This window comes from Chanos chanos, chromosome 7 (genome assembly GCF_902362185.1).
Source record: "Chanos chanos chromosome 7, fChaCha1.1, whole genome shotgun sequence".
NCBI classification, from domain to species: domain Eukaryota; kingdom Metazoa; phylum Chordata; class Actinopteri; order Gonorynchiformes; family Chanidae; genus Chanos; species Chanos chanos.
In genome coordinates this window covers 35,565,594-35,592,989 of record NC_044501.1, presented here as the reverse complement: position 1 = coordinate 35,592,989, position 27,396 = coordinate 35,565,594, and the positions used below count along the sequence as shown (strand labels likewise).

General features: G+C 41.5%; 4 protein-coding genes and 1 long non-coding RNA gene across 5 annotated transcripts in view; 3 read left to right on the top strand and 2 right to left on the bottom strand.

The window, feature by feature from the left end:
- The window catches only part of tm4sf5 (transmembrane 4 L six family member 5), a 5,167-nt gene extending 4,292 nt beyond the window's left edge, over positions 1-875 (top strand). The window contains exon 5 of the mRNA XM_030780905.1: positions 170-875. Coding sequence (XP_030636765.1) covers positions 170-187 — 18 coding nt within the window. The 3' untranslated portion in view covers positions 188-875. The remainder of the gene's footprint in view (positions 1-169) is intronic.
- Positions 876-6,489: 5,614 nt separating this feature from the next.
- LOC115817583 (uncharacterized) lies at positions 6,490-13,417 on the top strand. The gene is made up of 3 exons (XR_004025434.1): positions 6,490-6,692; positions 11,471-11,569; positions 12,151-13,417. It is a non-coding gene; the product is annotated as an uncharacterized LOC115817583 (long non-coding RNA).
- A 428-nt stretch (positions 13,418-13,845) lies between these two features.
- Positions 13,846-18,948, bottom strand: mettl3 (methyltransferase like 3). Its single transcript, XM_030780889.1, has 11 exons — positions 18,846-18,948; positions 18,261-18,448; positions 17,609-18,088; positions 17,102-17,277; positions 16,593-16,806; positions 16,181-16,368; positions 14,823-14,861; positions 14,593-14,701; positions 14,291-14,356; positions 14,085-14,197; positions 13,846-13,957 (listed from the first exon to the last, which is right to left on the bottom strand). The coding sequence occupies exons 1-11, from the start codon at positions 18,946-18,948 to the stop codon at positions 13,846-13,848; spliced, it is 1,788 nt and encodes a 595-aa protein (XP_030636749.1).
- A 393-nt stretch (positions 18,949-19,341) lies between these two features.
- ttc5 (tetratricopeptide repeat domain 5) lies at positions 19,342-22,888 on the top strand. Its single transcript, XM_030780898.1, has 11 exons — positions 19,342-19,382; positions 19,544-19,626; positions 19,988-20,120; positions 20,362-20,573; positions 20,760-20,913; positions 21,063-21,154; positions 21,373-21,429; positions 21,675-21,821; positions 22,143-22,357; positions 22,482-22,626; positions 22,769-22,888. The coding sequence occupies exons 2-11, from the start codon at positions 19,561-19,563 to the stop codon at positions 22,886-22,888; spliced, it is 1,341 nt and encodes a 446-aa protein (XP_030636758.1). The 5' UTR covers positions 19,342-19,382; positions 19,544-19,560.
- An 862-nt stretch (positions 22,889-23,750) lies between these two features.
- ccnb1ip1 (cyclin B1 interacting protein 1) lies at positions 23,751-26,458 on the bottom strand. The gene is made up of 4 exons (XM_030780902.1): positions 26,162-26,458; positions 25,853-25,999; positions 25,545-25,710; positions 23,751-23,914 (listed from the first exon to the last, which is right to left on the bottom strand). The coding sequence occupies exons 1-4, from the start codon at positions 26,456-26,458 to the stop codon at positions 23,751-23,753; spliced, it is 774 nt and encodes a 257-aa protein (XP_030636762.1).
- Positions 26,459-27,396: the final 938 nt, after the last annotated feature.

The window sequence follows — 27,396 nt, the reverse complement described above, 5'->3', positions numbered from 1 at the left end:
AAACAGAATATGTACGTCTATTCTGCACGTACACACATGTATTTCACATAAAAGGGCTAAATTATTTTCACACAAATTCCTAAATGTTGGTAACATTTGTTTTTTTTGGGGTTTTTTTTTGGAAATCACACCTTGAAGATAAATTTCACTCCCGTGTTTTGTCTTACAGGAGGAGGGAGGGCTGTGAGAGATGTTCGGAAGAAATCGAGATCGCCGTTTGCTTCGTCCTGTCTGTCGTTATTTTCACACCTCCGTCTTCAGTCTCTTCGGATGACTTATCCGGTCACCAATTTACGGACATTCCAACACCTAGCAAAAAAAAAAAAACACACACCACCACATTCAAAGCAACGCCACCGCACGGAGAGCGTTATGTACTGGTTATCACACGACAGACTCTCGTTGTGTAATATAGGATGCTGACTTCAAAGGATAAATTCGGAGAACATGCGTAATTTGGGACACAGGAAATGATTCTAAAATAATCTGTTTTCATTGTGAACATCTTTAGATCGTCATGGTCTGTGGTATTTATTTGTTTTCTGCATGAATTATTTAATTAAGTTCCTCTGCTGTGCTTATGAATAATTGACTGATAATGAGAAATGTCTCTCTTTGGAGTTTCCGTTTTGATGTCGTAAGAGCCACTTAAAGAAGATTTACAGACTTAAAGAAACCTTTGTCTGTTTTCCAGTAGTGGTCTTTGTGGTGTGGGAATTTATTTAATTTTGTTTTTATTTTAATAAGTATCTCTACTGAGTTTCAAATCAGTTTTATATGACCATGAATTGCTCTTTAGACTATTGTATAGACTGGATATAAATGTTGTCGTGTATCTTTTTGCTTTTTCTAATAAATCCAGTTTGATTTGCAAATTCCGCTTTAGTAAACTCTTCTTCATTTGCAAAAATAAAGGAATTGGGCTGAGGGAAAGCTAATTTTAACATCATTTACATCATGCATTTAAACATCACAATAACCATGAATAACTCATCTCTATAACACATTTCCAACTTGGCAACAAATGCTAACTTGATCTCTGTCAATTTATAACATGCTGTCGTGTGATTTTACAATGTTCTAACTGGACACTAGCATCCAGAATAAACTGGATGGAGTGACAAAGCAGGGTCGGAGGTCAAATGCACCCCTGTTGGTCACTTTAGGCACTGCAGCTGTAAAAACAGTGATGTTTGGACAAAGGCTGCTTAGTCTTATAATCTTTTTTTCAACCACCAGCATATCATTCACCGAAACCGTTACCTAACTCAGGAGATAAATAGCCTTTCTCAGCCATGGATAAATACAGGTGCGCTCCATAAAAAGGCCTAGGCACAATTTCTTGTCTGAGCATGATGGGAAAATACAAACAAGCTTTGCATTCTTCAGCCATAATAGGAGAGAAAAACTGGCAAACAAATCTAGCTCTGTCACACAAACCACGACCCATAAACAATGACCTACTTCTAATACAGCCCCCGGACTGTTCCTTATTCTCTGTTTTAGCAGATTTGAAAGTACTGGATTGGTGTAATTAACATAGTTGAAAAATCACCAATTCAGAAGAATAAGAAGGACCAGCATAATATTACTTATTTGAATCCAGTCACGTTTAAAAGTCTTATGTAAACTAAGGATGTGAGGGAATAGGAACTGGTTTAGAACTGGTTACAGCTGTGAAACGTGTCTTACAAGCCCACATCGGGACAGAGATATCTGCTTACACGCTCTGTCCCAAGTACAGTGAGCAAGAGGGGAAGGGAGAGGGAGAGAGGGGAAGGGAGAGGGAGAGGGAGAGAGGGAGAGAGAGGGAGGGAGGGAGGGGGAGTCACAGAGAACAGGGTAATGAAGGACAGCACATTCTCTGCCACTCCTCATGCCATGCACACAGTGACCAGAGAGATGGAACACTGGGAGGTGACAGTTGAATGAGATGAACACAGATGAACTGTGACGAAAGAGAGAGTGAAAAGAGAGAGAGAAAGAGAAAGAGAAAGAGAAAGAGAAAGAGAGAAAAAGAAAGAAAGAGAAAGAGAGCTGTGGAATGTGGAGCCATGGTTTCTTTTTTTTAAAAACAAATTGTTTTCGTGTTTTCGGCTGTTTGTGAAATCCTTTAGGAGACAAAGCACAGACACATCAGTGAGCAGATCAGAGCAAAGCAATATTCTGTTGATGCCTGGTACACACAACACACAACAGTAAGAATACACACAGGAAACTAACAAACCGAGACAGATATTTACACTGCAACAAATAAAGGAGTTAGAGAGAGACTGCACTTTTCTGCTCGCACACAACGACAATTTCTCTGAGTCTGCACATGTACATTGTTTTTTTTTGCTTTTTTTTTATCGTCTTCTGTCTGCTCTACTTCTCTCCTGTTTTTACCTTTACCTCTCCTTCATTTCTCCCATCGTCCGTTCCTCTCCTCTTTAGAGGCTACAGCGGAAGGAAAAACAACAGGCCCACTGGAGAAGCAGTTGGTGGGTATTCAGAGGCATTAATTAAACCCTGACCATTTGACCACACAGAACCCCTGCTAACAAGACCAGACGGACAGTGCGCACACACGCACACACACACACACACACACAGAGCAAACCAGACCAGAATGGAGCGGAACAGAACAGAACAGAACAGAGTGCTACTTGGGGGGGGGGGGGGGGGGGGGTGCACAACAAAAAACACAATGAATGTCTTTTTACCAGAGATACTCCACATGAAGGTCTTTATTACAACAAAAGTTCACATTGCCGCACATACATAGACAAAATAACAAAATCAAATCCTCTTTTATCTCTTTTAGGGGGGGGGGGAACCGACAACTCTGAATTTCATCGTGACAGTGGCATGTGACAGATCGTAATCTATCAGTTTTACATTCGGCAAACAATCTTCCCGTGAGGCGTCTGAACAAAATACACGAGACATCAAATCCTTCTCGGTATTTGGACCTCGGCAACATTTGAAATGATCATTTTTAAGGGCTTCCAAAGGACGAAGCATGTTCATAGCACAGCTTTAAATTCATAGGGCACCGATACAGAGGCACAGCTTTAAATTCACAGGGCACCGATACAGAGGCACAGCTTTAAATTCACAGGGCACCGATACAGAGGCAGCAGACTGTATCGTAACAAGGGTGAGTGAAGGAATACAGTAAAAAAAAAAAAAAAAAAAAGGGGAAAGAAGTGGCAGTTGTACAAGGGAAGACAGGAACACAGCAGGAGGAGAATGGGAGGGGACAATTTGGGTACACTTGGCTGCTGAACTGGTCTCAGGCGACTCGATCTGGACCACGGCGGAGCCTGAGAATGAGCACAGTGTGGACTCTGGGAGCACAAACAGAGGAAGGAAGAGTAGCAGTCATTAATCAATCATGCAAGTCACGCAAGAAGACTGGAGTCGTTTGACTAACCACGAATTCAGAGAATTACGTACTTAAATCTTATGGGGACATTTGTCACGTGCTGTTAATTCCTTGTTCCTGGTTATATTCTTCCTCTTCTTCATCTTCTACTCTGCTTTTTTTTTTTCTTTCTCTCTCTCTCTCTCTCTCTCTCCCTCTCACACACACACACAGAAGAGAGAGAGAGAGAGAGAAAGAGAGAGAGAGAGAGAGAGTGAGATGTCCAAAATTTATATGCATTCTCTTAAGGATGAAGTATATTAACAGCTGTGATTAACATTTTCTATGGCTGTATTTGACATTTGATTGTCCTATGAAGAGTGCCTGCAAAGAATTATTAAATTATCTACTAAGCACACATCAAGCTGTGACATCCTTATAGTATTCTTTCCACTACCTTTATTTATGCTGGCTCTATTTTTATCTCTTACTAGTTGACCTCTGGGACAGCAGTCGACTGAACAAAGCTAGGGCAAGGATTCACCAACGCCATGTTCAACTCAAAACTGTCTGATTGGTCTCCAGTCGACAATGAATGACAACACAATGGCTGACTGCTTAGTGCTGACCAATGGGCTTGCAGTCATTCATGCATGTATCAGGGAGAGGTGGGCTCAAATATGAAGCTGCCGAGTGCGTCATAGATTCAAGGTGACTGTATCATATCAGATATACAATCATGTGTTGCTAGGAAACATTCTTTCCCTTACAAGGGGAGGGGTAGCCCTCAAAATGTTTATATGGACACATAGAAGAATGCTTCTCCTTTTAAAGCTGCACAACTGACCTCAGTTTTCTGGAAATAGAATAAAGACAGACCGCTACATGACAATAAACATAAATTAAAATGGTCACTCAAAGGGTATTCCAGGAAAGGCTTTTGTAATGATGTTAGACTTTATATAGGATTAATGGACGGCACCTGAAGCTGCAAAAAACCTAACATGACCTTATGTTATTGAGTTAGTTTTGTCCTCTGATTAATATTGTTTATGGATGGACCGCGGAGGTCTGTTATGCAATTCTAAGAGAAGTTACTTAATCTCTCTGTCATATCCTTAATTCTGCCAGGCCAAACAAGAGAGGGGAAACAGAGCCAAGAGGGCAGAGACATGAAAAATCATCAGTCAGTGCATTTGGACTTAATCATCAGACACAGAGTCACCAGATACACACCTAAATATAATTATATGGATTATCTGACCTTTCAGTGCACCACATAAATTCTATATTTCTATAAATCTATATTCTAAATTCTATAACTCTGTACTGAGCCAGGTTTGCCTTTATCAAAGTCCTACTGGTTAAGTTAATGATCAACTGGTTTCCAGTGTATGCTTCTCATAGATAGTGTCCCAGTTATACAGTGCAATGGGGCAGGAGCTATCAGCAACCCACTTCACTTCACAGGGATGTCAGATTTAGTCAGATTGAATGATACAGAGAAAAATAGAGCAGCTACAAATCAAGGGGTGGAGAAAGAAAGAAAGAAAGAAAGAAAGAAAGAAAGAAAGAAAGAAAGAAAGAAAGAAAGAAAGAAAGAAAGAAAGAAAGAAAGAAAGAAAGAAAGAAAGGGATGGGTACTTCTTAGGCTGCCAGGTGTGACGGCATCTTTCTCAGAATTTACAACCTGAGCTCAGGTATATATATATATATGGTTGCTACATATCAAATGATTATTGTATTTGCCCTACACACATTAAAGGACCTGAAAGGTGCCCAGTGTTTCAAAAATAAAGTTCACATTGCCCACAATGATATAAGTAAGATTGGTGGTTATATGTGATGAGGGCAGAGGAACACATTCAGATAGTTTAGAAGACAGTAATTCTGTAATACACCATAGCTCTCAGTCTAACGTTTTTCTGATTTGGAATTTGCTGCATGCACTGTTCACCGGACTAAACGTGCTAAATTAATTCACAGATTCGCGAGGGTCTATACCTGTACTGATGATCAGTAATTCAGCAGAACTCGGGCAGCGAGTCGTAGATCTTCTTGTGTGTAGTTCTTAATCTTTTCTTTACACTGAAAACATGATTTTTTTTTCAGTCAACCACACACACAGAATGGAGTGCTGTAGAAATGACTTACTCAGGACGGTGTGGTCACACACAGTCTGGCTCTGTTTCACTCTCACACTAAGGAAGTCTGTTCTGAGTAAATTGCCTCACCTGTAAACAGCATTGCAATCATACCACCATACAGGGTTCCTAGAAAACATGTAAGCTCTCATTAGATGATTATGTTAAAGTGTCAAAGAGGGATAGGTTGTCACTCTTTCACTTTCTCTCTCTCTCTCTGTCTCTGTCTCTCTCTCTCTGTTTCTCTCTCTGTGTCTTTGTCTCTGTCTCTCCATCCCTCTCTCTTGCTCTTTCTCATTTGGCATGTCTTGCAACAGAACTTGAGAAAGAAGCCCCTGTCCTCCTGTCCTTCGCTGATTTGTTCTGTTGGTCATTACGCTTCAGACATAACATTCAGACACAAACCAGTGGAAAAGGCAGAGGGATTCTGAGCGCTACTGACTCCTTATTGCATGCGCGATCTAATCACTTTGGCACTGGTGCTGAAGACTACAGTTAGTAATCCAATAGGAAGCAGCAGGACTTGTGTGGCATGACAATCCCTCTAATGTATTGCACACACACACACACACACACACACACACACACACACACACACACACACAAACGCTCGCTCATTCATTCATAAATTTGCTGCAGCTGTTGTCTAAATAGAAATATCCAGCTAATTTGACAACAAAAAATTCCATCTAGCCTACAAACCAGAGTTCAGACAGATTCTTGTTCACAAGGACAGCTACAAGTCCATGTTTTGACGTTACATTCAGAAGATGGACATTTGGATTATGATTAACTTGTCGGCAGACTTAAAACCTTTTACCCGCTGTGAATGAAAGGAGAATGTTTGCCTCTCTCTTTTTGAAACCTGTCAAACTGTGGCGCTGCTTGGGGGTGTGTGTGGGATGGAGAGGCACCGACGAGGGAGGGACTCGTGGCCACGCTCCAGAGATAAGCTATTTAAAGCCAAAGCTCTGCACGAGCGCATGATCCTTTCCATGCTGTCATCGTTGGAACACAGAGCGCAACTCAGCTAGCTCGCTCCCATAGCGCGCCACCGATAAATTGTCACTAACTAGAAAAACCCTAGATAAATCTGAGATCAAGCTTAAACCTGCAGTGCAGTTGATTCAGAGTTTCGTAATCTTCCGAAATTTCGATTTATCACGGTTCCTTCTACAATTCGAAGACTTTTACGACTGGTAAGTATTATTCCAATATTTGAAAAAAAGTTTATATATATATATATAAAGTTTATATAAGTTTGTTTTGACTTCAGATATCAATTGCGGGTCGCTCTGGACGTCGCACTCAGCCTAGCATTTGGACCAGTTTACGACATTAAGTTGCCTATTTTCTTGAGACGTACAGTATTGCTGTTTACTTTGCTTCTGCAGGAGGTGTGTCAGAGTGGGAGGGTAGCTAGCACTCGAAATGTATTTAAAGAGAGTAGCACTTACGACACAGGCATTTCAAGTGTAGAATGTGAGTGAAGTGTTCGGAGCTCTGTGCTGTCAGTGAGAAGTGTAAAAGAAATTCATTCTTTTTAAAAATTAATGATAAGTTTCTCGATCGTTACTAATACAGTGCTTTCTCTTCAACGGATAAATATTTTGGCCAGATATTTCATTACGATAAACATTGTCTTTGATTCAGAGGTTTGTTATAGATACTTTTCTCATGACCTACGGCTTGTCTGTAACACGGAAAGATTTATTTAGGGTGCTTTTCACATAGTTTTGGTTCAATGGCTTTGGTGCGTCCCTACATTGTGTTTTTAACTATGCAGTTTAAACATCAGGTAGACAATTGCGATGACTGTGCGCACGTACCACACTTATGTTGCATTGCCTATGCTGCGAGGGCTAATAATAGCGAGGAAGCACGTGCGCGTTGCTGTATGTGAGAATGGACGTGATCGACATATTCCCTTGAACCACCACAGTTTCACATTTCGTGACATACGTATTTCAAATGATTGAGATTTCAAGAAATCCATGCAAAAGGTCAGGGAAATAGGCCACTGTAATTTTGAAAGGGTTAGGGTTAGGGTTAGCTCCGTCTGTCGTTCGGTCGCCATAGAAAGCTTGGGTTAAAACAGATCACGCAGTTTATAGTTTGCGATTAAATTAATCGTAACTGTATCATAGAGCACACGTTTGAGCTTATCACCGCTGCAAAGCTTTTCACGGTGTGAAACAGCAGCCTACTGAAATATCCGACCAGCACCCCGATAACAGACACCGTTTTACTCTAATATATTACTTAGAAAGAATGTAGATTTGGCGCTGACTAAATCTTGTTGTCCGTATACAATAGCGCAGACAGAGTTCTAAGAGTTATCCAACCCAGTAATGATTACCCACGGGGTATTACAAGTAATAAGTGCTTTCGGCGACAGGGAATCCTGCCTATCACTGTGTGAAGCCTCACTAATGAGCATTCCTTTTATTCATATCTGTAACTACTCAGTTTTCGCTTCATCAACTGTCCCATTATTAAGACAGAGTCTGTAGCGAAGACCTTAGGCCAAATACATTCTAAGTAACCTGATCAGTGTGTTCCCCTCATTTTGTTAATGAAATGTCATTGGTTTGGGCTTATTTAAAGTAGTTAAAAGCATATATGAGAAGTCTGTCATTCAGCATGAGGTTTTTTTTGGGGGGGGGGGGGGGGGGGGGGGGCTATGAAATCCAGGGTAGTTACTTGTTAAAAGAGAAAGAAAGAAAAAAAGAAAGAAAGAAAGAAAGAAGAAAGAAAGAAAGAAATGGCATCTTGACAGTTCAGTTTAGCTCAGTGCACAGCAAGAAGTCATAAAATCATACTGCAGCCCCGCCCAGCAGTAGCCTACGGCTTCCCCCGAATGCAAAATATACATGTACATAATAACGGTTGCATACCATTACATGTAATGTAATTACCATTCTGCTGATATCTACCAGTAGTCTTTACATCTGCTCGAATGGCTTAGGGAAATGATTGGGCATTAGTGTTTTGTTGAATGATGCAGATGCAGTGAGGTCCACATGAGGATAGTCTTTGGGAAGTACTTAACAGTGAACATACCCACTGCTCATGCACACAACTCAAAACTTTCATTGTCGTAATGGAAACAGTGATTACACTTTGGCTCAAATTTCATGCATCAAAAAAAAAAAAAAAAAAAAGAAAAAAAGAAAGAAAAAAAAGAAAAGAAAAGAAAGAAAAAGTTAGAAAGAAAAAAGGGCTTTTAACACATTTCAGTTTTGTTAGCTTGTTAAGTAACAAACGTCAACAACAAATAAGATACAATCAGTGGAAAAACAGTTGCTTTTGCAGAATAAGGCTGATTTTGATGAGTCACACACAGCTGTAAACTAAATTGTATCTGATGAATCAAACATCGTGAAGTAAGTGTTTTAAGTATGTTCCAAAGCACAGGTAATCTTATTAGTGCACATAAACACAGGAACTCAAAGCTTACAGTTCTCAGAAAAGGACAGAAGATAGTACTTGGGAATAGGAGACGGCAAGTTGTGTTGTTAGTAAACTTTGGATAAACACATGGAAAATGTGCTGCTGAATTCTCCTCTTGACGTTTGTGAGTGTTGTAGTTTACATGGAGATCAGAGCATTTAAACACAAGAAATTCACACATATAAACAGTCTGTTTCATGAGAAACTGACACTTATGTTCTGTAATACAGTCATAGACCCTGTCTGAGTGTGAATATGCAAGTATCTGAGAATAGCAGGTTTGTTTAGCAAATGACCAGTTCAACAGAAAAAAACCACTGAACTCTAGGGTATAGCTTTCCCCACGTCATCATGCTGCTCAGGGCAAAAACATTACGTTCAGAAATAAACTGAAAAGGAAAAAGTTTGTGTCTCTCGCTCTCCCTCTCCCTCTGATTTGATCTGGACTATGTCCCTTGTGGTTCATGCCAGAGAACCAGAGCTGAGGTATTAAGAGCAATGGCCCAAAATTCCTCACCACTGACCAAGCCATCTGCTCAGTTTGTGTGTGCGTGTGTGTGTGTGTGTGCGTGCGTGTGTGTGTGTGTGTGCGTGCGCGTGTGTGTGTGTGTGCGTGTGCGTGTGTTTTTGTGCACGCTCACACACTTGCATGTGCTCAGGTTCCAGGGGGCATATTAATACACAAAGTATTTTCAATTATTCCATAATTCCAGTACTTGGAAAGCTCCTGGAGCTAATCTCTGAACTTTTTGTTCTTCGTCGGTAAGGAGGGATGTCTAACTTCATACAATGTGAAATACCTTTGTATTTAGGTTTAATAACTGTAAAAGCATTTCCTGCGGCTAAAAGCCAATGCAAATAAATTTCAGAAAAATTCCACTAATAGAGTTTGGTGCCTTTCTTAGACCTTTGGGTGAGAACCAATCCAGTGAGGTTCTCAAATGGATGAAAAGACCACACCTTTGGCCCGTTTCATTTTTTAAAATAAAAAAACGAATCGAGGCTTTTAGCAACAGCATTGCAATTATGTGGCATGTTTATTTAATATGAATAAATAGGAAAACATAAAAACAGTCTACTCTGCTGTGTCATGTTAACCATACGTGAAAGTATGCAAATATGTTAAAATATACATTGAGTCTATACGAATTTACAACTGCTTTGGATATCAATCAAAATCTAACACCCACAACATGTCATGAGTCCAAAGCGTACTGATGTGACTATGCCTTGACCAAAACCAGAATTCAGTGTTAGAGCTGAAGATGGTTTATAGAGGTTGTGTGTGAAAACTGTCAGTTCTCTGGAAGGTGACCTAATCGTTAGGAGATGTAAAAATAACTGGGGAATGGGTGGGATTGTGGTAAAGGGTGTGTGTGTGTATGTGTGGGAGAGAGAGAGAAAGAGAGAGCAACAGAGAGAGACGTTCAGTGTTGCACGTCTGCTGGTTCAGTGGTCACATGCCATTCTGTCACAAGAGTGCACACCTCTCCTCCTATTGGGAGGGGGTGACATGTTTTTTTTAAAAGAGGTTTTAAAAGAGGAAAAAGGCCATGATTGGCAACTACAATAGCTCTCTAATACCTAAGCCCCAAGCCCTTAGCCATAAAGAGAATTGGAGTAAAAAAACAAAAAAGACACACACACACACACACAAAAAAAACCCCTAGAGGCTCAAAGTTCCAGTAGAAGTGATCACCACAGACCAGTGTATGTTGACACAGAACTTCTGTGCAGACAAATGGAAGCATTATTTTATGGGTCCCTCCCACTGATCAACTTTAAAGGTGTCTTATCTTTCCTTGTGGAGGTCAGCTGTGTGAGCAAGTCGTAAAGTCAGCCTACTGACCCCTTAGACTACAAATAGATTGTATATCACAGTTCTTTCATGGGACACACACTATGTAAATAGACACAGGCCGAAATTCCACTACAGAAATAATTCAGACTGACGTGTCTACCATTGCATGGCACACTGAGAGAAGTAATTCCGTCTGGTGACTGGCTTAAAACTCTCACTGCTATCTAGGGAAGATTTGTCCGTCTGTCTTTGAAACATGACCTCCGTATAATTTCAGTCAAGGGTTTATCAGATCGTGTGTCTGAGTAGCCCACTGACGTATACTCAAGAGGTTTACACACTGACTGGTCTGAGGGTTCTCTTCAGGTTTAGGCTCTTTGTCGTATTAAGATTAGCGTACAATTGAACGCTTTGTACTTTCCAGTTTAATGGCAGCGGTAATACGATCATGATAAGAGGTTACGTCGCTGCGTCGCGTTCTCACTTGTTACTAAAAGAAACAAGTTACACGAGTTTGCAGAGAAGCATCAAAGTTAACTGTTTTTTTTCTCTTTCTATTACACCACATAAATAAAGAGGATAATTCATAGACAGTCACCTGAAGTAATTAATTCTTCCGAGTGGCATGAAAAAAATCTAGGAAACTGCAGTAAAAGCGATTGCTGTCCCCCCGTCCACTGTTTTATATCTTCTCATCACGTTTTTCTTCTCCTCTCTCCACAGCGGTTTTTGCACCAATGGGCGTGAAGGTGCTGCAGTGCTTCCCATTCTACAGGCGCTGTAAAGAGCGATGCAAGGCACGCGAGTGCCCTCCTGAGTCAGGTTAGAGATTGGCCTACTCCGCTTTCGTGTACTTACAAGAAAGAGCGTATTGTGTAAAAATCTGTCTGATATGACTAATTTGGAGTAGGGAGGAAAAAAAATATTTGATTAAGAAACTGACCTGAATGCCAAAAAAAAAAAAATCCTCTCTTTTGATAATCTAAAGGGGTGTTAAGGCACTAGGGCATGCTGAAATAAGCAACGTCACAGGTCAGCAAAAAGATAACGTTTCCGCCTGTTCTGTAACTTCTCCAAAAAAAACAATGTCTTGTCTGTCAGGTCCCTTGAGTTTTTAACACATACTTATTGATTATATATCAATTCATTCAACTTATCCTCTAACCAAACCATTATGTTGAGTCTTAGATGCCTTGGGTGAGACGTTATGTCACGCAAAGTTGGATAAGCACTCATGGAATTTTAAAAGAAAATTCCAGAGACAGTAGAATCGGGAGAATTGCGTAATGCTGAAGCATGCGCAAACACAAACCATACATGTCATACAACTGCTGGGAAAGTTTGTCTTTTACCCTCGTTTAACTCTTTTTGGTTTCCCCTGTATTTTGCTTGTCAACCCACAGTGTCCACCGAGGACCTTAAGCCTCGTCTGTCATCCACGACGTCTTGGAGCAGTGACGGGGAAGCTGGAGGTAGCTTGAGTAGTCCCCAGGCTTACTTCTCCCAGAAAGCACGACTCTCATTCAGACATCAGATGGACAGCAACCTCAATGCCGTGGATGCCACGTACTGAGTCCGCCGTCACTCGTTAACCGCCTCTGAAAACGAACTTTCCCGTTAAACGCTCCAGGGTTGAGAACCGTGGGGAGGAATTTTGTCGCTGCGCTGGGAGTGACAGATGTCATCATCATTCAAGCAAGATGGATGAGGCTGATTTCGCATTCTTCATAGCAACTCCTCCGCAGAGACTTTTACAAAATGGTCAATAGCGATGTAATGCTTAATTTCATAGTTACTAACGTTCGGATACCTTGAATGTATGTGCGAACTGGTGAGGTGAGGATGTTTCGGGATGTGTGAATAGCCGACGTTTAGCGAGCAGTGTTTACATTTTTACCAACAAGTGCATTTTTTTTTGCTCATATTTTCAGACAGGCTTTGCCTTTAATGTCTTCCCGTTTCTCAGATGCATAACTAATCTTTACCAGGTTTGACCGAACTTGGGGTTAAGGTGTGGATTTGAGACATAAGCTTTAAACTTCCACACACCTATAGTCTTTAGGTCTTTACTTTCGAACAGAATGCACATTTATTTTACTCGTCATTTTTCCAAATATCGAGTTTGAATCACAGTACCATATTTTTTTGTTGCTGTTGTTTCATTTTGACAAAATTTTAAGCATATTTGCAAAACATGTATAAATGTCAGTTTGATTTTTCATTTTGTAAAGTGCCCTTCCCTTTTGGCCAAATGTCAGCTCCTCATTTTCAAATCAACTTGGAGCCTTGGTTGAATTTTTAAGACAGTTTTAGGCGTATAAACCAAAGGAAGCACATTACAGTTGTTGACGTTTCATATAAAGACAGTGTAGCAAAGACAGACAGAGCAGAATCAGATTTGGGGGGATGTCCATCTAATTAGGATGGGACGTCTGTATACAGAATTAGGCTTTGCAACGTAGCATAATGAGGTTACAGCATGTCTGAGGGCCTTTCCGGTCGTGATTTTGTGTGTTCTCTCCTGTCATTTTAAAACACTTCAAATTTCTTCTCTGAAGTTAGATGTGGCCACTTTCGATCCAGTATGCTCCTCTGAACTCCAGAAAACTTAGTACAGTCCAGATATCCCTTCTAAAATCTTCTTACACAGATGTACAAAAAAAAAAAAAAGTGAAACCCGTGTTTTGAGGGGAAACAAAAAATTATCAGCTGATGTGGAAAACATTTATATTTTTTAAATGCAAACCAAATTTTCACCCAAAATGTAAATACTTCAGAACAAAATGAAATAAACAAATTTGTTCTCAGCGTAAAGCATTGGTCCTTTTGTTTTGATGGAAATCAAACATCCGCTCGTAAAATACTATGTGTTATTGAAAATAAATTCCATTTTATGGAATGACAGCATGACTCACACACACACACCCCAAACACACAATAGTTCTTCCAATGGTTTTATTACAAATATTCATTAATACAAAAAAAAAAAAAAATTCTTATGGTTGTCCATTCGTTGAAAAGACTATCATCTTCAGCTTTTCAGCTGTTTAGTCTCTAAGGCTTTTCTCAAAGTCAGCGATGTTGTGAGTTACTGGCTGCTACATGTTTTTGGGTTTGGATATGACTCCGTCCGGATAGCGCTTTTTAAAGCGCGCGACCACGTCAGGGTCCAAGAGGTGTATTCCATCCAACTGATTACCGAGGGTCACCCTGAAAACGGACGGAGCGTGAAAGGGAGAACAAGAGACAGCGGAAGATCGTGTGGTGGTGTTACGCTACAGCTATTTACGGCATGCAAGCAAACACGCTCACACATGCACAGGGAACAATTTCTTACCAGTTGGGTTGGACATTGTGAGGTCGTCCAAAAAGCTCAATTTTCCTAGTCCCTGGGGACAAGCGTTCAATCATGCCGTAGATTTCATCAGGTTTGTGACTAGTAGAGCGCACCTAAGACAAGTGGACGTGAGAAATATTACTTTTCTTGCCACAGGACGTGACGTACCTTATTATAATACATGTATTAGTACGTGTAATACCGACCTCTGCAACAATGACATCACAGTCCAGGCCTCTATTAAATCCCTGAGGGTTGCCTTTCACACCCACCTAGAGAGAGAGAGAGAGAAAGAGAGAGCCAGAGAGAGAGAGAATTACACATGCATCACAGGAGAGAGAAGAAAGTTCAACATAAACAGTATACTTTTGATTCACCTACATGAACAAACTTCACACTCACACACACACACACACACACACACTCACACACACTCACACACACTCACACACACTCACACACACTCACACTCACACTCACACTCACACACACACACACATATACTGACTAGGCAGTGCTCTTTTCCATGATTGAGCCAGTGTCCAGTTCTTCCAGTACGAATTATCCTCTGTAACTGATTAGTCTTCACCCAAATGATCTCATCCACACGCTCATACCTGACAGAGAGAGAGAGGGGGAGAGGGAGAGAGAGAGAGCAAACGAGACAGAATGAGAGAGATCCAACTGGAAATCTACCTGTTGAAGTGTTTCTAGAATTTGTAACACTTTAACACTTACCCCCAAAGACTCAGACACTCCCTGCCCAGCTCCATGGCTCTGAGATTGAGAAAGATCAAGGGAGATTAATCCAAATGTGTAAGATATTTATGCAATTCATAAGTTTAGCCCTGAACATATATTATCTGTCAATCACGGGTGCTTATATATCGACGGAAAATCTCCTTAAGCTATAATACAAAGTTCAGGGTTCCCACCCATTTTCACTGACAAAATTTCAAACCTTTTCAATGACCTTCAATGAAATTTCCATGACCTGACTGTCACTATCTACACATACACAAAATTGCTTACTTTACTCCACAGGTTGGGCCTAATTATTAAATGACAATTAAACAACCACCTTTTCCATTCCACCTAATGTCAGTTATTTTCACATTCACTTCAAACATTCAAAGCACAGACACTGCAATTATATTGCTCTTTCTTAAATGAAAGAGCTATAAAAGCACTCTGATACTAAATAACGTTACCATAATACCAAGCGAACATTTTGCGCCCAACTACCCGTTGAGTTGAAAGTTTTGTTGCTGACTAACCGTCCTGGCATACCCCAGTGACAGCAGGCTGAAGCACACTTTTTGCTAACAGGCTAAATGCATGGTACACTTGGTAGCATAGGTCGCTTTGAAGCCATATACCTTTCATAAGTAATAGCGCAGGGCTACCCTATCTTTACTCAGCCTACAACTAATCAAGATTATTTTCAAAGCAATGGCACTGCGGGACAAGTTAAATCCTAGGCCATAAATCATATTTGTCAACATCAGTTAAACGCTCGTTTGGGCAAGCAGAACTTCCCCAGCAAAGTGAATTACCCTGTCTAAGACTGCTAGCATTTACTGTCAGTCATGACGTTATCAGACAAATCCTTCAGCCACTGATGTTTTGCATAGAATACGCCCGCCTCGTAGAAATAAAACAATTTGATCACTGTGATGTCCGACAACCAAAATTAGATTTCCTATGCCCTTACACTACTTAGGACATGGTGAATGATTTGGGGGGCGGAGCTCAGACTGAAGGTTCATGGAGAACGAAATGAGATTGGATAAAATGTGTTTTCTCCACACTGTTTAATGGGAGGCGGAAGCAATTGGATTTTGCGCATTAATCCATAAAATATACAATAAGATAAACTTTATCTGCTATATCTCCCATGCCGCTGGTATGACAAAATCAAATTTCATGACTTTTCCAAAACTTTCAATGATTATACTGAACTCCATGACTTCTCCAGGCCCGGAAAATGGGTTTTTAAAATTTCATGCCTATTCTAGGATTTCCATGACCATGGGAACCCTGAAAGTTCTCATGGACACTGAGCAGAGACCAATCACTGGAAAGAGCGATCATACCTTCCTGTGACCCAGAGGAAGAGAAAGCCGTCATCCTGCAGGATTGGAATGTTCAGCTTCCTCATCTCGTCGTCCGTCAGCGTTCCGTACGGAAGCTCCATGTGAATATCCCACGGAGGGTCGGCCATAACCACCGCAAACTTCCCCAAAATAGAAACATCCAGATACCGGATGTCGCAGCATATCCACTGTGCCAAGGACGAGATTATTAGAGGAGTCACAATTGATGTACATGTAAAGGGCAATGCAGCAAAGTTATGAGGCATGGGAAGAGCCATAAATGACTAACATTTTATAGCCTTATAAAGCCGGGCTCGTGGGGTCAGACTTGTTTAAACTAAGTATGTGGAGTACAGAGCTCTGAATTCTTTTGTTGTTTATAACTATTTGCATAAGAGCACCCCTCCCTCACCTGTGCAGGAAAGAGTTTCCCCACGTTGCTGTCGCCGTCTCCTGAGTGCAGGCCCAGTTCCGCGGCCCCCGCCTGCGGCCCCATGGGCCCCCCCTCGGCCTCCGGGGGGCTGTCGATCTCATAGTGAACATACTTACAGGTGTCCATGTGAAAGCAGGTGTTGAGAAAGGAACAGTCGCCAAGGCTTTCATCTGTGTGTTTATTGATGATTCGCCTGAAAAAACAAATGTGTGACTCTAGTTACCATAGGGAAATGCATAAGGAGACATCTACAAGTAGCCAAAAATGATACTATAATTTTTAAGGTTTGATGTTATCAATATGCATTAGGGACAGATGTGAAAAAAAACCTAAAAATATTATTTCTTTCTTGGCAAGTATTTTTTCCCCCATTTGTTGAGGATTAATTGAAACGGACAGCAGTGCAATGGATCTGGTTTGTATTAGTTTCTGGGGGGGGGAGGGGGGGGGGGGGGTGAATCAGGACATTGTGTGTGTGTGTAATGCACCTGAAGTGAAGTTTTGTGCAAGGCTGAGGTGTGTCTCCAGAGCGTATACACTCCTCTTTGGTTCCATGATCGCAGAACTCCTGGACCTGTGCTCGGCCACGGGAGCGAAACTTCTCCACGATGGACTGCTCCTTCGCAGAGCTGGTGTTCAACAACTCCAGGATCTCCCTGCTCACCTACAATACACACCACCACGTTACAACATCTGTAACTGCACGCACACACACACACGCGCACACACACACACAGTTTCTGAAGTCATAGACCAGGGGTTGACTATCCTCCTCCTATAGAATCCTTGACACCATCTGCACGTACACACTTCAGTAAAATCCATACAAACTTTTAAATGCCACATTTATGAAATTACCCAAGACATCAAAATCCATTCCTTTCTAAGCACATCGGGTAAATTTCATCAGACAACATAATGAGTTGTGAGCTAGGACAGAGGTCCCTCCGGTTGAACAGACCTACTGCGTCTCTCTCCCTTATTTTTCTCTATACCTTCTTGCTCTGTTGTTCCTTGGTGGACTGCTGATTCAGCAGACTTTCTATCTCCATGTCCAGATGTGAGGTCTGTCCCTTACTGGTCCGACTCTTCTTCTCTGCCCCTCCCACTCCTCCTCCAGACTTCCACTCAGACGTCCCTGACATCTGGGAAGAAGAGGCCGGCGCTAAGGAGATGGATGAAGTCTGACTGGGTGATGGGGGAGACTGCACTGAGGGAGAGGAGCCTGGAGCCCTCTTATGGTGGGTAAGATCATCTCCTTTCCTCTTGACACCAGTTCTCTGGGACTGAGCTGCACCTCCAATCATGGCCCATAGTTTGGTGTGGTCTACCGAGGTTACTAGAGTGGATGAGGAGGTGGAGGAGGAGGACGATGCCGAGGAGGAGGTGGTTGGCTGCCGGACTTCAATCAGCTCTTGGGCGGAAAATTTGAGCAGCAGACTCTGGATACAACCGTGCGACACTGGTGTTTCAGACTGAGTGGGGAAAAAAAGTGAATAGTCAGGGAGAGCAGATGTGAGAGATAAGATAAAGAAAAATGATTAAAAAAAAAAACTTGTTGTGTTATTCAAGCAACTACACTTCTGGTCAATTTAAAATGACAGTTTCCTTGTATTGTCACACAAATGAGGACACACACACACTTACAGTGTTGAGTTGATTAGTAATAGATAGAGAGTCAGTGGGGAGGGACAGACTGAGATCAGACAAGTATCCCAGCAGCCTTCTTTCAAGCTCAGGGTCCGGGGGACGTTCCACCTCCACCTGCGGGGGGCTCTGAAGAGCTGGCCCAGGGCTGTCACTCCGAACAGACGTCCCCTCGACACCGGCAACATCTGATGAGCCCAAACAAAGACATCCTCGTGTCCATCATTCTCACATCAGTCGGTGTCTGAATTCGCGTAACTATCTCCCAAACGGTTACAACAGAAATGCGACAATAGCCTGCCACACGTATACATTCTAATTAATGAATTCATTCACAAAATTTTAACGGAAAATACAAAGCAATTCGTTCGCAGTACTAATTGTTGGCGGTTCATATATCGCTCTTACTTTCTGTTCAGCATGCTCGGCAGACAGCGCTGCGCTACTTCAGTCTACATGTCTGCATAGTTGTCTAGAAAACAGCCTTGCAATACCGTACCAGATTTCAGCTTAACATGGTTTCTTCGTGCAACAGAGACCATTACCTCACCCGGCAAGTGTAAAGTAACAAATGAACTAACTTACCTATGCCAAGTTGCGTGGTGTCTTTTCGTCTCCTCTGCAGTCTCTCTCGCAGTGAGTCCAGCTGCTTTTTGTGAGCCTGAATATTGCTCCATGTATCCGACATTTTAAAAATGCAACAGTTTCTCAAAAACGTGTTTCACTTAAAAAACATTGGGACAGTGAAGCGCCAGGTGAACGTTTGAACAGTGTACCCTATCGATACAACGGACAACTCGAACGTATGACTCCCGCCCGCGATGTAGCTAGGAACCAATACCGAGAATCAAAATTCCGTGTAGATGGAGGGAAACACCAAATAGATTAATCATTTAATAGTTAATATGAATGCAATTTTAAATTACTGTGTATGTTATATTATAGGCTAATACGTAAACTGAATAAACTCCTATCAAAATAATTGGTTAAACAAGTACACGGACATATTTTCGTAAAACACCCATTTCCTGTTACAAACATACATACTTCTTCCGCTAAAGTAAGTGCATGTCCCTGATAGTTTTAGGCTATGCTCGCTCTAATTGTAACCCAGTTTTAACGGTAAGAATTATTTCAGTAGTGTAAGAATTGCATAGATTTTGGTAGACTGTGCATAAAATGAACTTTACTGTTTTTTGTTCATCATCAATTACATGCACATTCGAGTCAGTAGGTGTCACTCTCAAATCTTGTTCTGTGTGTCCGTCACTCTACCGTTGCAGCAAGCAATTACCCAAAAATGGCCGAAGTTGGTAACAGTAGCGAGACAACAACAGAGGAAAAAGATGATTTACAAATTTTGAAGGTATTTGTTCGGTCTGTTCTCGAGTTCAGTTTAGTATCTCATTTACATATGACTAGCATCGTGTTGGTTTAGATGTCAGAAAAGTCTAGCTGTTTTAGATGTCACTCGTTGACAGGTTTGCCTTCCTCGTCGTTGTTACCAAGGGTTTGTCACTAAGACAACTGATGATGCCCTGGTATTGTGGTCTGTGAATCCGTAACGAAACAATAATCTTCATTTGCTCAGATCTTCTTCACTCCGAAATATGCAGGTTATTTGTACAGCTACGTCATGGTGTCTCTGATGAAGACTGAAATGTGCGAACAGCCTTTTGGATGCTATGAAATAGCCATAAATGTCAAAATGCATTTTCCTCCGCTAGGAACTTGTGGACCAACTATATCACTTTAGGGATTGCTACTTTGAAACTCACAGTGTAGAAGATGCTGGTAGGAAACAGAACGATGTTGCCCAAGAGATGGACCAAACCCTCAAGCAGCTGGAAGAGAAAGAAGGTGAGTTTTACATGAATTCACTACACTTTTGGCATATTTGAAGAGCATGAAACTACCCTATCAAGAGCATAATAAACTAATTTATATTAACACTACTAATATTAAGAGTGCTTGATAAATGAATTTGCAGTAGCACTAGGTTTTTATTAAACTCTACCCAAAGTATATAGAGTGATAGAAATCAATGCAAAAAAAAAAAATCATCTCAAAGGCCTCAGCTGCTGTGCTCTTCCTTTGACAGAGACATACAAACATAGCGCTCAGTTCTTGCTCTTGAAGGGCCGCTGTTTGAATGTGGCCCCTTCATTTAGCCAAGTGGCAGAGGAGTGCTTGTCTCGAGCCGTCAAGATGGAGCCCGGCCTGGTGGAGGGTTGGAACACCTTAGGCGAGCAGTACTGGAAGAAAGGAGACTTAATAGCCGCCAAGACCTGCTTTACAGGGGCGCTACAACAGGTTAGAGAGCGAGAAACGACGTTCTTTCACAATTCTCAACGTACGAAATCGAATGGGATTGTGCTGAACGCCAGTCGCCAGTGGCGCGCGCTTGTGCCCTGACAGTTCAGCGACTGAAGTTAAGGTGGCCTCCTCGGATGAACTTCTGTCTCATCACTCCTTCTCTTTGTTCATCTCTCCTCTCAGAGCAAGAACAAAGTGTCTCTTCGTAGCCTTTCTATGGTGCTGAGACAGCTGCCTCCTGGTGGGGACGCACAGGAGCAAGGCAAACGTATCATGGAGAGCGTGGACATGGCCAGACAGGCGGTGCAGTTGGACGTCACAGACGGGACGTCTTGGTGTGAGTATGATGTGCTTATATAGGTTAGCCACGCCCACTGTCGCCCTGGATATAAAATACGTATTTAATGTGAAGCTCTGCGCAGTTCAACGTGTTATGAAGTCGATGAATGAGTTCATGGGAGATTAATCTTTTTTTTCAATGGACAGATATCTTGGGAAATGCGTATATTTCCCTGTTCTTCACCAGTGGGCAAAATCCTCAGATGTCCCAGCAGGCTCTCAGTGCGTACGCACAGGCTGTGAGTACTGGACCTCTGCACACCCCCACAAACAGCGTATGAGGCACACTCCATCACCAATGATGCTAATTTCCTCTCTCTCTCTCTCTCTCTCTCTCTCTCTCTCTGTCTCTGTCTCTCTCTCTCTCTCTCTCTCTCTGTCTCTGTCTCTCTGTCTCTGTCTCTGTCTCTCTCACTCTCTCTCTCTCTCTCTCTCTCTCTCTTGTTTCTTATTGCAGGAAAAAATTGACAGATCATCCTCTTTGAACCCTGACCTGCACTTCAACAGAGCTACGGTGAGTCCATCAACAGAGCCACTCCTGAGTCCATCCCATGTTTCCCTCCTGATCTCCTGTCCCTCTGACGAATCCTGAAACTATTAACGCTGATTCCTCTCGATCGATCAGATTCACAGTTACTGAAATTAGCACTTTTGGAAAAATAAAATGTCTGACATTGTTTTACACTGATAAGTTGACATTAAGGGTAAACAGTTGATAGTAACAGACAGGATTGTGTGGGGTTTTTTTTTATTCACCAGCTCTTTCAGTATGAGGAGATGTACAGCTCTGCTTTGGCTGGCTACAGCCGGGCTGCGGCTCTTGATCCAGGGTGGGAGGAGCCTCCGGAGAGAGAGAGGCAGCTGCTGGACTATCTGGAGCGAGTCACTGCACTGTTAGAAAATAAGGTGTGTGTGAGCAAGGCTATGGGACCAGCACTTTCTCCGAGCACGGATGCTGGTTGATGGACATTGATCTGACGAGTGTCACACAGCCAGTCATTAATGAGTGTACCCTCAGTTATGAAAGGCAATGCTTTTTATTTGGTAGTCATGTCTAATGATCGACTGTTATATATCGCCAAGAGGTTAAGTGGTTCTAGAGTTGCAAATTCTCTGGTAGTGACTGTGGTAGTTTCTCCTATTATCCAGCAGATGGCAGCAAAGTGTCAACATTTGCCTTCTGACAAAACACAGTCGGCGCTCTAATCTTTCTCTGTCTCTTGTCAGGGGAAAGTGAAGGCGCGGCGATTGCGTACGATGCTCTCCTCCCTTAATGCGTCTGCTCTGGGACCATGCGCCTCTCCTCAGTTCCGCTCACCCACAGGCCGCGTAGGAAGCCTGGAGCCCCGGTGCTTTTCCGCCCTCACACATGGCCACAATGCCGGGGTGGCTGCTCTGGGCAAGGTGGTGTTTAGCTTAGCCTCCGAGGGTCGCATGGCCTTGTAAGTCGACCCTCTATTCAACTCAGTTCTTACTTATGCGCCCAGTGTGTCTGCAAATTTAATGTGGTTCGGTGGGATTGCGTGTTTAAAGCTCTCTCTCTCTCTCTCTGTTTACCTTTATCAGCACATTTGGAATGGTGGATAGTGAAGAGACATGTTGTGTAGTCATGGTTTACAACACAGCTGACAGCTGGGGAGTATTGATAGGGGACTCCGTTGTCATTCCTGAACCACAGGTGAAACGACATAGTGTGACACACAATGACAAGGTCAGTGCCCGACGCGAACAGTTACGTACATTATTACATTTAACTCTGTCCGCAAGCGCAGCTGAACTTTTAACGAACGTTTGCGTTTATGCACAACAGTGACAGTCCCGTTCTTTCTTGGTCTCTCCCCTCCTTTCTCCAGTCTTTTGATTTCCGTAGTATTCGTGTGGAATCTCCCCTGCTCCTGATAGTCAATGGGAAGAGACAGAACCTGAAGAGCCAAACCGCTGCCTCTGTTAGCTACAAGCCTCAGAGTGAATGAGAGAACAAAGAGGCAGAGGTCATGGAAGAAGAAATCTGTTTTATTTTATGTAAATACTATTATAAAAAAAATGACTTTTTGTTGTTCGCTGGTTGTTCTGACAAACAAAAAAAGAAAACGAAAACAAAAAACCTTTGTAGATATTTTTAAGTATGTGTCTTTTTTTTTTTTTTGTATTTTTGTTGGTTTGTGTGGGATTTCAGTAAAAGATGCTGCTGTTGAAAAATGCTGGTTTTGAATTTGAATTCAACGCTTGAGTTGAGATAAAATAAAGTTGTCCACCGGTGCTCCGAATCATCTTACTTGCACTTAAGTTAATGCATGAGGACCATCAGTAACATTTTACATTCAGATCATTCATTCTGTACCTAAAATTCATGAATATAATCTTCTTTTATTGCATATAGCAAACTTTTCACTTTAAATGTTAAATTTACCCTGGAATCATTTATTCTGTCCTAACACATGACAGAAAAGTACTCGCATTCGTAACATACAAAACACTCTTTTTTTTATTTCAGTAGCAATTAATCTGAGTTATTAGACACATCTATAAACGAGAATTTTTATTTAAAACTAAACAGTATTTAGGGAGGAACTCATTTGTGATAACATTTGGTTGAAAGGAAAACCACTGAAAAACAAACAAACAAAAACATATTTGGCACTTCCAAGAACAATGTCATGTTCCATTATAACGCTAATAAATCAATATAAACTTCGTTCAATAATGTGTATATGTGTTAAATACAGATGGCAGTTATAGATGTCTCTGATGATCTACTATCTACTCTGATGATCTGAACTATAGTGCTTCAAAATGAGTGTTTGAGCTTTGTTTAACTTTTTTTTTTTTAAGACTTTAGTTTTTTTTGGTGAGGGAGTGGCCTCTGTCTCGGGCAGGGGAGCTGAACTGGAAGAAAGTCTTGACTCCTTCAGGCTCCAGTGACGAGAAGATCCTGTCTCCCTCTGATCCTCCGCCCAGGAACTGAGGAGTACAACTGGGAGAGGGCTGTGTAACTGCTCCTGGGGAGAGGAATATAGATTATCATTATCAACCTTTGTCCACTGAAACTTACCGCAGACATTCACTAATATGCTTGGGTAGATCAGTTACACTTGAGCATGGAATGTCAAACTGGATTACTTTACTGATCATATTTTAAAAATAGAAAACGCATGCGTGAAGCAGGTTTTGGATTAGTGTCAGCGGGGCAATTTTTTGTAAGTTTAGCCGGCCACATGTAGAATAACTCTTCACAAACTACCCCTTTAGGCTTGACTGTTCTGATAGGTCTGTGATTGCTTACAGGGCCGAGAACAATTAGTTTCTCTTCCTTTTAACTACTGACGAAAATGATGGCAGCTCGTTTCCGTCGCTTAAAAAATAAACAGGTCATAACTCGTCATTTAGAGATGTCATCTTGTTATTTACAGATAGTGTCTCGTTATTTAAAGACAATATGTAGTTATTTAGAGATAGTACGTCATTATTTACAGACAATATCTCATTATTTTGAGATAGTACGTCATTAATTAGAGATAGTATCTCATCATTTTAAGATAGTATGCCATTATTTTGACGTAGTAGGTCGTTATTTAGAGATGCTATCTCAAAATATATAGATAGTATGCCATTGTTTAGAGATAGTGTCTCATTATTCTGAGGTAGTATATTGTTATTTAGAGATAGTATCTCATTACTTATTTTGAGATAGGAGGCTAATTCGAAATTAAGATCTTTCTGATCTCTGGTGGTCAGTCGTCAGCAGCAGAGAAGACTAGTGAACAATTAGCCTCGAACAACAATGGATTCAATAATTCAAAACTATTTTAGACACGGATTCACAAATTGTGAAATCTAGACCTTTTAGATGACATACATAACATCTTTCAGTCAGTTCTCTGATGTCTATGATACTACAGTCACTTCTGCTACCTCAGTTAATTATAGTCGGTTAAATTTGGTGACCAATAATGTCACCATAATTATTATCATCATAACTTAACATAATTAGATTATCATAAATCCCTTTGACAAGTTCCCTTTGTGTGTCCAATACTAAAAGAATACATGGATAATTAGGGTACTACTGTACACACAAATTCATTATTCTCAGAATAACGACATAATATTTACCTATCTATCAATAACAATATACTACTTCAGAATAATGAGATACTGTCTTTAAATAACAATACACTATCTCAATAATTCGAGATAGTATGTCATTATTCAAAGATGCTATGTCAAAAGAATAAGATGATATCTAAAAATAATGACATACTATCTCAAAATGATGAGATACTATCTCTAATTAATGAGATATCACCTCAAAATAATGAGATATTATATGTAAATAATGACATACTGTCTCTAAATAACGACACATTGTCTCTAAATAATGAGATGATATCACTAAATAACGAGTTGTGATCTGTTTATTTTTTTCTTGTAAGTGGTGGAAACAGGGCCTCCATGTGAAAATGGCCATGTCACACAGTGGGTAATAAATAAATAAAATAAAATAAAATAAAATAAAATAAATCAGTTCTTTTATGCCACATTCAGTAAAAAAAACAAACAAAACAAAACCAAAAAAAACAGTTCTCTCAAACATCCTCCTCTATTTCTCTCTCAGTGTCTTAGCTGAACCTGTGCTGAACGCTGGGGGCATGGATCGAGGTCCCTCTCTCTCCCCAACCACCATGTTGCGTAGTCGCAATGAGTCATAAAGACTCTGAAGCTTCTGATACTGCCTGTTCCTCTCCATTAGACGCTCAGACACCTCGCTATACTTCCGTTTGTACTCCTCCATCACCTGGAACAGGAGGGAGATCGGTTGGGAAGACGAGAATGAGCAGAGAGGGTTTCACGGATCTGACTGAGAGAACTGAACGAGGAGGGGTAGAGTGGATGAAAAGAAGTTTGCGTTTGGTGGTGGGGAGAAAATAGACAGAAACCTTCTTTAGTGACGTAATCTCGCCTCTTATAGCGTTTAGTTCAAACTCTCTGCTCTGGTTCTGTTGGGTCAGCAGTTTCTCCATTTGTTTAACCTGTCCCTCTGCCCTTGACAGACTATACTCTTGAAACAGTCTCTCCTGATGAACCTGAAAGGCGGAGAACAGGAAGAAAACCACAGCAAGTTCATCGGTTTAAAGGGACGTAACAAGAAAATGACATTGGTAACACTGAAGGAGTTGACAACTGCTGTTTTAGTATGTTGAGACAATTTAGCTCTCTGTGCTGGGGCTAATATCAGACGTAGCTACTTGGTATGTCCAGAAGGTCAATGCCCGGGAACAGATATCCAGCACTGTCTCAGGTCGCAGCCCGGCCAGCACCATGGCCTTGTATTCCTCTGAGGGTGCGAGCTCTGTGCGCACAATGTCCAGTTTCCCAGACAGTGCAGAAGAACATGCTGGGCAGATCGCTGGGGATCGGCTGAACTCTGCAGAACCATGCTGGTCACAGAAAACGTGTGAGCATGCTGTCACCCAGGCAAACCCACTTAGCTTTGCCCGGCACTTGGGAAAATTACAGAGAAGGATATCGTCGCATAAGGCCATGGCTCTGTGAAATGGACAAAATGACAGAAGATTGTAATCTCATGTATGCCATCACTTGGGCAAATTGGCTTCGTTAGCAAACATATGATTTTGTTTACGACTGTCATTATATTTTCATAGTGCACCACTCACTCTGGCTTTCAAAGAAATGTGTTGCTACTCAGACCTGCAAACGACTTGGCCTAAACTAGTTTGTCAGCGAAGTTAAACTAAGTGAGGTTATTGACGCTACAGAACTTCCTACCTAGCAACAAATGCAGAGCTAAGATAGCTAGCTAGTTGCAGTTGTACTTTTAAGATAATTAAAGAAACTGAACACAACCAGTCGTCCTTCCTTGCTCACCCTGAATCGCAGTGATATGCGTTAGTAATTTAACTCTGACAGTAGCGTTAGGGTCAATTTACCTACCTTTCTAAACTTAAGAACTATCTATATACAACTTTTCTGTAGCCTCGGTATCCTATGGGTGCAGGAGGCGGGGCAAGGCGGGGTTCTATCATTGCTGAGGCCAAGATGATTGGCAAATTGAAGAAGTGTACACCATGTATAATACAACGTGACCATGTCCTACCAGTATCAAAAACAAATCTTGGCAAACAACTGGTGGCAGTATGATAAAAAAGACATCCAAATATTGTACGATTTTTCATCTTAGAAGTGACGAACAACGTCCACCGAGTTCCTGGCTTAGGGTCATACACGGCAGTAACAATATGTATGGTGCTACTACCGATCATCAGCAATTTCAAACAATAAACTAGGCTATTACCTGTTCTATCTATTCTGATAGCTCGACCTCCGTACACATGCATCGAGTTTACGGAAAGGAGAGAACAATGATGCAAAGAGGTATGAGAACAAACTTCTATCTGAATACTGGGCGTGGAGGGTGAACATGTGTGTGGTACATCTAATTAAAAATGGCTTTTCCCCTTCA

Excerpts from the sequence above, each read along its gene's own strand:
- ccnb1ip1 (XM_030780902.1), bottom strand. The coding sequence starts at position 26,458 with ATGGCCTTATGCGACGATATCCTTCTCTGTAATTTTCCCAAGTGCCGG. Across the intron at positions 26,000-26,161 it reads TGACCTTCTGGACATACCAA|GTTCATCAGGAGAGACTGTT; the intron begins GTAGCTACGTCT and ends TCCGCCTTTCAG. Across the intron at positions 25,711-25,852 it reads AGATTACGTCACTAAAGAAG|GTGATGGAGGAGTACAAACG; the intron begins GTTTCTGTCTAT and ends CTCCTGTTCCAG.
- mettl3 (XM_030780889.1), bottom strand. The coding sequence starts at position 18,948 with ATGTCGGATACATGGAGCAATATTCAGGCTCACAAAAAGCAGCTGGAC. Across the intron at positions 18,449-18,845 it reads CACCACGCAACTTGGCATAG|ATGTTGCCGGTGTCGAGGGG; the intron begins GTAAGTTAGTTC and ends TGGGCTCATCAG. Across the intron at positions 13,958-14,084 it reads CACAATGTCCAACCCAACTG|GGTGACCCTCGGTAATCAGT; the intron begins GTAAGAAATTGT and ends GTCCGTTTTCAG.
- ttc5 (XM_030780898.1), top strand. The coding sequence starts at position 19,561 with ATGGCCGAAGTTGGTAACAGTAGCGAGACAACAACAGAGGAAAAAGAT. Across the intron at positions 21,430-21,674 it reads TGCACTTCAACAGAGCTACG|CTCTTTCAGTATGAGGAGAT; the intron begins GTGAGTCCATCA and ends TTTATTCACCAG. Across the intron at positions 22,627-22,768 it reads GTGTGACACACAATGACAAG|TCTTTTGATTTCCGTAGTAT; the intron begins GTCAGTGCCCGA and ends TCCTTTCTCCAG.